This window comes from Mchenga conophoros, linkage group LG7 (assembly GCF_057382185.1).
Source record: "Mchenga conophoros isolate Kocher_MC1m ecotype Shallow Benthic linkage group LG7, M_conophoros_male_GT1.1, whole genome shotgun sequence".
Taxonomy (NCBI): Eukaryota; Metazoa; Chordata; class Actinopteri; order Cichliformes; family Cichlidae; genus Mchenga; species Mchenga conophoros.
The window spans coordinates 68359303-68369302 of record NC_140532.1 but is presented as its reverse complement, the minus strand read 5'-3'; the positions used below and the strand labels follow the sequence as shown (position 1 = coordinate 68369302).

The window sequence follows — 10000 nt, the reverse complement described above, 5'->3', positions numbered from 1 at the left end:
TGTGTGTGTGTGTGTGTGTGTGTGTGTGTGTGTTCTAGTGTGTGTGTGTGTTCTAGTGTGTGTGTTCTAGTGTGTGTGTGTGTGTGTGTGTGTGTCCAGTTCGGGTGCAGCAGCTCCTCGGGCTCATTCCTCACACTTCGCTGCGAGCTGATGCTGCCTTCGTGCTGCGAGAGCTGTGAAGATGATGAAGATGATGTGACTCGTTTGCGGTGACCTTCGTCATGCTGTGGATGGATGAGCTGCTGACCAGCTACTGTGCTGCTGGTAACAGCCGGCGCTCTCAGTTTAAATCATCGGTCTAATCGAGTTTATTCAGCGCAGCTCTCCAAGACGCTCGCTCCCCACACGACCACCGAGTCACATCATTTCACACGAATAACAACTGGCCCCGCCCACAACAGCCACTGCTTCGTGTAGTTTCTGCATGTGTGTGAGGTTACATGCTGGAAACGCGGTGAGATCACTGGAACACAAAAACACAACGTGTGACCTTTGAACACAGGAGGGCATCCTTCCTGTGGCCTGTTGGTGTGTATTCATAGCAGGCACACACACACACTCCTCATCTTCACACACATATGCATGTGTGTATCACCATGTCAAACATTTGTGTGACCCTGAAACCCAATCAGAGCCCTCTAACAGTCATGTGACGACCTGACTGAACCTCAGGACTCTACGTCCTCACAGAGCTGAACGTCTGATCAAACTTTAAACCTGAACTGGCTGACCTCACTCCAACTTGCTGTTGTTTTATTGGTTTGTGTCCACGCAACATTACTAACACACAAACACACACGCATGCAGCTGGCAGGCCCAGGTGGCCTCTCAGCAGTTTCCTGACACTGAAGGTTAGCGGCGGTGGCATCCCGCTGCAGCTCCTGGTTATTTATTACCCAGAGCGCATCTCACTGTCCCACACACAGAAAACATGTGACTAATCCAGGCTTTTGTGTCAGCACGCGCACACACACACACACACACACACACACACCTACCTATCAGCTCGCTGAGCTCAGCTGGATGCTTGAGCTGTAGAGAGCGCCCTCTGGTGGCAACACATGATGACACCAGTTTAACAGAAAGAATCTTTTTGAGCTCAGATGAGGTCTTGGATCGCCCCCTGCTGGCCATTAGAAACAATGCAGATTTAGGGCTTCGCGTTTGAGACGCTGAAGCTATGCCGTGTTTTATTGTCTTGGTGTGACTGACCAGTGTTGAGAGAGGTTAAAGGCAGCTAACAGAGCACACCTGCCTGTTCTGATGATGGCGTCCGTCAGGAAGACACTTACAATCGGTAGAGTGCTGCTGAGGCGGAGCTCACGCCAAAGAAATCTGGATCTGCGTTTATGTTTACTTCGATAAATAAAGGAGGCGGGACTCTGGACACGTACATGGTGCAGGAACATGAAGCGTGTGTTAGCTGTCAGGCAAACATTAACAAGTGACAAGCTCTATTTCTCTGAAACCCCGCCTCCAAACGCTCCCTGAAGGTGACTGAGACTCAGCAGCAGATTTGATGGCATCATGTGACTCTGCTGCACGGTGTCTCATCATCCACGCTCAGCCTTCAAACCTCTGCAAGCTCAACGTAGAGAGCACGGCGCCACTGAGGGGCTTACCATCATCACCTGGCAAAGCCCGCCCATCTTTATAGCCTTAATCCTTCTCCTGAACATTAATCCTGAGGACGCCTGCCAGAGCTCGTTAAGATCCGCGTCCTACGCCACACCGAGCTACACTATCTCGCCAACGAGCACTTCCGTGAAAGAGGTGCTCACACAGAAGCCGCCTGACTGAGATCACAGCATGGAGAAGTGTTCTGAGCTCAGGCGGAGGTCCCGTGTGGGTGGGGCCTCTGAGGCGAGATAGAAGACTGCCAAGCTGACCTCCTCGCTCCTCATCAGAGATCTCAATAGAAGCACTGCACGATGACATCATTGCATCTCACCAATTACATTCATACTTTTATTCCTCAGAAAATAAAACACAGTAAAGGTCGTCACAGCTGACGAGTCAGCCTCACTGAGCAAAGCAGCAGCATCGCTGCAGCGAGCACGTCAGCATCGCTCAGTTCCTCCCTCCAGAGCAACGTCGGGCGAGCGTGAGGTTTAGGTTTGTTCTGATCCACTGAGGAATGCCGCGATGTTTGAAGGCGGGGTCAACAAAGATGCCTCCGTCTTCACTTCTTGTGTAAAAGCAGTAAAAAATGACGAGAACACCCCTGAGCTCGGTGCGGTCTGGTTTGTGTCCGGCTGTCAAACAGCATGTGTGACCGATGATGTCATTGGTACAGCATCTCGTGGTTAACGCGATCTTCCTGATGTTTAGTGGAAGCTGGTGAGAGGCTCCTCCTCCTGCTTGTGGCGGTAACGCAACGTAGTCACGCTAATCATTGAACACTGCCCAGCCTCCTCGCTGTGACACGATTCCTGCAGCGAGGAGCGCCAAAACTCAAACTGAGATGACGTGAGCTGTTGCCTGCACTCACTGGTTTCCAGTAAAGCCTTAGTACTGGACTCTGCTGCTCTCTGGAAGGCGTAGCTGAGCCAGTGTCGTCTGTTCTTGGCGCCGCGCTCGGTGTCGCTGTGAGCTCCTGAATAATTGAGCGTGAGGAGTTCAGTTACCCCAGAGTCACGCTCATACCGAGGCTCTGCCTTCAAATATTCATTTCCTGCTCATCAATAAAAGACGGACAGCACGGCGAGGAGAACCCTGCTGTCACTGAGCCGCCTCTGAGATTATCTGGGAGGGTTTCCGCCGCCAACCCAAAACCCAGCATGTCGCCAGCGGAGCGCTTCCTTCAGTGCAAGCCCGACAGGAATGAGGATAGCTTCAGATTCCTCGCTCTATCACCACCTCCGCCCACTGCCAACACCACGAGTGAATGAACTGCTGTAACGTTGCAGCGCGTCCGTCCGTCCCCGGGTCACAGAAACGTTCCCAACACGTCGTCTTTGTACCGGATTAACAGGTTTAGTTCTGATTGCTTGTGTTAATAAGCTGCTACCAGTGAAGCAGTGACTTCCCTACGGTGGCCCTGAGAGGCCAAACGGACTGCAACTTAAGAAAACACCAGCAATAAGAAAAATGGTGCAAAAGAACACAAAATACAACGGAAATAAGAAAAACGACAACAGAAATAGGAAAAAACACAAGTGTTTCTGGGGAGACAATGACCTGACGGACCAGTTGCAGGAACCCAAAACATGGTAGTCGTGTTTTATCATGATCGATATCATACTCAAGACGGAACTGTAGGCTAATAGTCAGGCTAACACGCTTACCTCTCATCTTTTCTTTCCTCACAAAACTGATAGATCCTCCACTTCTTTTAAGTGTCTCCCAGCACAATTCTTAGCATGTTTTGGTTCCTGCAACTGGTCCGTCGGGTTATTGTCTCCCCAGACACCTTGTGTTTTGGAAATCTGTTTTTCCTATTTCCATTGTCTTTTTGTGTGCTTTTGCAGCGTTTTTCTTATTAGTGGTGTTTTCTTTGCAAGTTGCAGTCCGTTTGGCCTCTCAGGGCCAACGTACTTCATTAACCATGGCAGGCAGCCCATAGTGATGTGAAGTGGGCGGGGCAGTGAAACTGCCTTCAGTATAAGAGCACGGTTAGTCCCTGAGATATGAACATGAGCAAAGGCTGCAGCAGAGTCAGTTTGTTCTCCGGGTTTGATGTTCCCGTAATCTGCTCCTGTTTCTGCAGAATGAAAATAAACAAAAATAAACTGGACCATCACGTTAAAAATCCCCCCTCAGTCACAGCAAAGAATGAAAACTTGAACGTGTGGAGCGGTCACAGCGGGTCGGCTGCACCTCTGAGTTCTTCACCTCTAATCTACAAATCTGTGAACTAAGAGGAGTCAAAGTGCTGCTGCCTGGTTGGTAATAAGTCCCTGCTGAGCGAAACATTAAAAAGACAATTAGAATTGAAAATTCAGCGTCAGAGCACGAAGGAAAACAGCCTCAGCTTCTTTAGACGCTGATGAAACGCTCAGAATTTTATGTTATGTTGTATTTATGATTGTTATTGTTTAAAAACAACAGAGCGATCGATCGGCGTCACTGCTGTGTTATCATCCTGAGCCTGTGCACTCTTATACTGCAGGGATGGGTACACACCTGCAGGGGCGATGGAGGGGAACAAACAGCTGGTTAAAACACGAGGTCACGCTCACTGAAACACGCCTCTCAGATCGCGTCTTTGCCTCCTGACAGGTGATAAATTGGGCGGCGGCCTCGGCGTCTCAGAGTTGAGAAAGACACATTAAAGCAGTGGGAAAGTTTTTAGTGCGGTGGGCGAGCAGCAGGAGATAAAGTGCTGCGTCGGATCACACGAGGAGAAATAAGCCGATGAGCTCATCTCAAAGCTGCGTGGAGGCGGGGCGACGAGAAGCTTCAGGCCTACAGGTGAGCAGCAGCGAGGTACCGCCCACCCCAAACACACCAATCAGAACCAAACCTCTCTGTCTGCACTGATGACATCATCACTGAAGCAGAGTCTGTGGTTTCACTCTGCTCTCAGCGTTTATAAGGAGGGACACGTCGCCATGGTAACAGATGCTGTGGACCCACCTGCTCTAAGCGAGGTTAAAGAGCTGATAGTGATGAAGAAGCATCTTTAGAACGACCCGAGAAACCGTGCTCCTCCTAACGGCGCCGTTATACTTGCCCTGCCGTAGTCCTCATTTTCCTGTCACCGCAGCCGGGTTGAGGGTGCGGGTCTGTCGGTTTCCCCGACGCTGATGCCGGTACAGGAAGACGCTGCACCCACACTGACGTGGAGCTTCTGTGGAGGGTAAGCCTGATCCTCGACTCGGTTTGGTCTCACAGAGGAAGCTCCAGACCACGAACGATGGTTCAGTCCTACCTGTCACATCCACACCTGTATGTAACAGGGTCCTACAGGCTGCTTACCTGGCCTCGAGAAGGCGATCAGCTCAGACCTGCAGCGCTCACGTGGTTCACGTTAACCCTGAAAGGCAAACGGAGGCACACCTGTTGTTGCACTGCAACAAACGCCACGCGCCACCGGTTTGGACTGAAGGCCATCGAACCTTTCAAAGAGATGCCGTCTATGGTGACGTGGTCTCTGTTGTGTTTCATGAAGGCCAGCAACAGTTTTAACCTCCTCACACTTCACCTGTGGGAGGAAGTGACCTCACCTCTGACCCCACAAATCTGAAGCGAAGCCCTCGCGCTGTCAGTTCACAGAAAAACAGATTTTTTTGGTGAAAATGAAACAAACTGTACTAAACTACTGGATGGTGGCGCAAAGGGGACACGGGTGGAGGTCTGGCTGTTTGCACAGAACAGCTGACACGCTCTGTGTCCCACTGTCCGTGAGCGGCGATGCATCACACAGGTGACGAAGCCGATGATGCACCATCGCTGCTCCTCCATCACAGCATCCATCACAGCACCCGCCTCATTCATCATGACGTCTGAGCACGTCTGTGCCGAACTGTGCCGATGCTAACCCGATGCTGTTAGCATCGGGTTAGCATCTGTCTGCAGGTTTACTGGGAGGAGCTCCAGACTGAAGACGAGGAGGACGGTGCTTCCTCCCACCTGCTGAACTCTGAGTGAACCTTTCATACTCGGAGACGTTCGTGTTTACACCACAGCCATGAAATATGACCAGTGTGAAAAAATAAGTCTCTGAAATGGAAACGGAAGCAGTGCTGGGATGATGAAGGTGACGTAGGTGCCGTATCTGAGAGGATGCTCCAGCCTGTTTTCTCTCCCCGCCACATTAAAAGACTCCCGTCTGTCAAAGCTGCTGGATAGAAATCCTCCGGGCGTGGGAGTGTGACGCATCAGTGAGACGGCTCTGTCAGTCTGATGTCTTCACCTTTCTCCTTCCTTCACTTCTGTTGTTATCATCTAAATATTTTTAGCTGACCGTTGAATCTTTTACAATGATTCCTTTAGTGAAACCTTAACCTCACATAAAACTGCAATTCTGAAGAAAATGTTTCCCACACTGATCGTTATTAGAGGGTTGAAATAATGTTAAATGAATCTTAAAGTTTAATGAAGCTTATTCTATAAATATGTTTGTATTTGTCTGCGAGGACAACTTTTCTGTTAGCGGGACGTGGACAAGATGAGATCCGAGTCGAGCAGAGTTAATCCTGCTTCCAGACGAACAGACGAAGCTTCACGTCAGAACATCATTACTTTCACTTTGATGTCTATTTTTAGAATTCACTTATTGTTGTTTTGATTTGGAGCCATACACATCAAACTGAACTGTAAACGTAATGGTCACTGCGACCAACACTGCAGCCTCCCAGTACTCCTGTCTTTCTTATTCTCCCTGCCTATCTCACTTGTTCTCTGCTAACATCTTCCTTTGGACGCTGTAAATGCGTCATTGTTGCCTCTGGCTCCTCCCACAACAGCGTGGAGCAGACAGCAGTAATCTCAGAGAAAAGAAGCACGCTGACCTCCATCTTTACTACGACTGACTCACCGAGAGCCGTCTGAGGGCCAGAGTTTTGATTTCCATTCAGGACTCTTAGAACGTACTTCCTGTTTATTTATGACAAAGCATCATGGGAACTGTGGTTCCAAACCTGTGCCTCAAACATGAAGGAGACAAAGAATAATAAGAGTGGGGAAAAAGCTGCTCCAGTGGGCCTGTGGCTGTGAGACGATGTCAGAAAGCAGGAGATGAACGCCGATCTTCAGAGAGCTGCTCTGCCTCCTCCATCACGATAGTGCCCGCTCTTCTTCAGCCTGCAGCAGATGCTTCCTGCTCTGCAATAAAGCTAATGCATTTTTTATTGACGTGTATCCATGAGGAGGAAGCTCTGAATAAAGAATAGCAAGCCGGCTCCTTACGGCCCACTTTATTTGTCCGTTTCCATCACTGTCACTGTTTCACTGCTTCAGAGACTTTCCATCGTATCTGGACGCGTGCAAACCACAGTTTGGACTTTTTTATTGTTTCTGATTTTTAAGCTGGTTCAGTCGAGTTTTTTACTCTTTTTCATTTTGATGGTGTATCTTTTTGTTGTATACTGAATAATTAATCACGCCAACCTGGCAGGGATAGCTCAGTAGGTAGAGTGGTTGCCCCATGATCGGAAGGTCGGGGGTTCGATTCCCCTTAACGGCTACCCTGAGGTACCCCTGAGCAAGGTACCGTCCCTACACACTGCTCCCCGGGCGCCCAATGGCTGCCCACTGCTTCACTGAGTGAATGGGTTAAATGCAGAGAGCAATTTCCCCACGGGGCTCAATAAAGTACAATAAAGTACACAATAAAGTACACTTTCTGCTGAGGCTGGATGTGACCCTCAGGGTGGGGAGGGGCTGTGATGTAAGTGACGGATTCACGGCTGATGTTCGTCCGACGCCGTGATGCGAGCAGACTCCGTGCAGGTCAGAGACTCTCAGGCAACGTCCTCAGATACGAGTGCTCAGCGTGGGCGGGGTCTCCTTGCTTTCCTGCAGCGTCTGTGGGCTTTAACCATCAGCATCCTCCATCAGATGATGGAGGTCGTCTGCGGCCGCTCAGCCTTCTTCCTCGTATCTCATTAACACGACATCAGCACACAAGGCGCTGCACGCCAACGCTTCATTAATATTTCACAGTCAGGGGGACGCGTGCCCGGCAACGCGACCTTATGCAGATTAAGATGTTGGCAGGGATAAAATGAAACGCTGCCTCCTGATTATCAACGAGGTGCCAGAGGACGGGCGGAGGTCACACAGGTGCTGACCGCCGTCAGACAGAAAGGAGGCGGGACTGAAACAAACCAGGAGGGAACGACGCGTTCGCCGCTGCTTCTCTGTTAAACGTTTAGCTCATGAAGCTCAGAATGAACACATCGTTTTATTGACTGCTCTTATGACAAATGTTTAACCTCCTGAGACCTGAACTCTTCCACAGCAGCGTTTTTAATTTCTCTCTGATATTTGGGCTGATTGGGACCTGATCAATGTGAAAACAAAGAATTACCAGATTGTTTTTTACCTGATTTTTGTTTCTGATGAAAATAATATCCAGATGTGAGGATATTCATTTAAAATGTTGATAGAACAGCAGCAGCATAACGTCCTCGTAAGTGGACATCAGGCCCATGTAGAGCAAATTTGAGTATTTTGGTCTAAATAACCCAAAATGTCCACATATGTAGACGCAGGTCCTAGGAGGTTAAAGTGTTTTGTGGTTTCCTGCTCCTCCCTCTGTCACACCAGGCATGAAATAAGCCGTCACTGACGGCAGGTTTGCGTTCACGCCACAAAGAAAAGGAGCCGAGGAGGACGGGGTCACGAAGGAGCGGAGCATCATCCAAGCCGACAACGGGGATCTTCCGTGCTACCTCCACGCCTTTACTAGGGCTGCCACAAACGATTATTTTGATAGTCGACTAGTCACCGATTATTTTTGCGATTAGTCGACTAATCAGATCATCATCCATTAGACGTAAAACTACAGCTTATTGCACCAGCAGCATCTGCTCTTATATAACTATCATTAGCTTACAGCTTTAAGTGTTTAAGGTCTGTGCTAACTAAAAATAAAGACAAGATGATAGTTTATTGAATTTTAATGAAATTTGCAATTGTTTCGGTGAAGATTAATAAACTCCTTGCTATCTAAAATATAACAGGACACCGGAGTATATTCTGGAGCATCTCACACTTCTGATAATCAGCTGTCTGCTTGATGTTTATTCAGCTGTGTAAAAACTATAACTTTAATCTCAGCCAAACCGATTTACTCAGGAACAAATAAAATACTAAAAAAAGCCAAACAATAACATTTTTAAGTTATCTAAGTGACTTATATATATTTAACCTGAGTAGCGAAAGACAGCGGTGGGTTTGAAAACGATTTGCCGGGAGTCCGGTGTTCTCACGGCGCTAGTTAGCCTAGCCCCCGGCTAGCTATCGAGCTAGTGGGTAACAGACGTCTCCGAAAACGTCGGAGCGCTTTTGAAAATATGCGGTGTCCTGATAAACTGAGCAGATATTTGAGGTTTACACAGCTACATTCTCCATGAAAATATGTTAAACGTTTATTTTGTGACCCAGAAAGAATAATAAGAGTAACATTAAAACTAACTAGCTGCCGCCATTGTTGGAAACTGAGCTGGGCCGCGCTATGAATTCTGGGACACAGCTGCTTCTTCTTCTTCTTCTTCTTCGGGGTTTAACGGCAGCTGGCATCCTTGTACATGCAGTGCTGCCATCTTCTGTTTCAGTCCGTTATTACACTCTTAAATCCTGCTACTTATTCCTGCGTCTTTTGTGATCTTACAAAGCTTCAAACGACGCGTCGATTATTAAATCAGTCGTCGACGATTTTGATAGTCGACGTAATCGTGACTAGTCGACAAATCGTGGCAGCCCTAGCCTTTACCGGGTTTCCTGAGTGACACATGACGGGACTAACATTAAAACAAACAGCGACAGACGAGCAGCCACGTACACCGGCGCCATCTATAACCAAAAGGATCCATTACAGCAGACCTCCCCAAACTGTGGGGGGCGCAGAGCCATTGCAGGGGGGGCGCGGAATGAAAAGGGGGGAAAAACAACGCTTGGACACTGCTAGCACGGCGCCCACACAAACGCAAAGCAGGAGATGAAGCATCGCTGAATATGTTTCCAAACCAACTTCATTCTAAGCCAAAGAAAATATGGTGAAGCAAATCTGCCCTTTGGCTTCACCTGCACAGGTGCTGAGGCAGGTCTCCCTGCAGGTCTTCCCTGCGTCGGGAGCAGCGCTGGGCTGTTTAAATCACGGACAAACAGGATCCCACAGTTGTTTATATTTTTAACCACAGAGAGGCATTTTTGAAAAATGTATTGACAGCAATGTTGAACATTATTACACAGGAAAAAACAACTACATGTAAAATAATGACACCGTGAGCCTCTGCCTTTGTAATGGAGGGACAGTAACTGCGTGTAAACCTGCAGACAGTCAGATTAACAGTATTTCGTCTCTATCATTCTGCGATTCATCTCCTGTAAA

General features: G+C 48.5%; 1 protein-coding gene across 3 annotated transcripts in view; it reads right to left on the bottom strand.

Annotated features, from left to right (window-relative positions):
• The window catches only part of LOC146571711 (carbohydrate sulfotransferase 8-like), a 45417-nt gene that overhangs the window by 6964 nt on the left and 28453 nt on the right, over positions 1-10000 (bottom strand). The window contains exon 1 of one of the 3 annotated variants that reach the window (XM_085281040.1): positions 999-3459. The exons of the other annotated variants lie outside the window; for them this stretch is intronic. Coding sequence (XP_085137166.1) covers positions 999-1134 — 136 coding nt within the window. The 5' untranslated portion in view covers positions 1135-3459. Of the gene's footprint in view, positions 1-998; positions 3460-10000 lie in introns of those variants that run through there. 3 annotated transcript variants of the gene reach the window in all.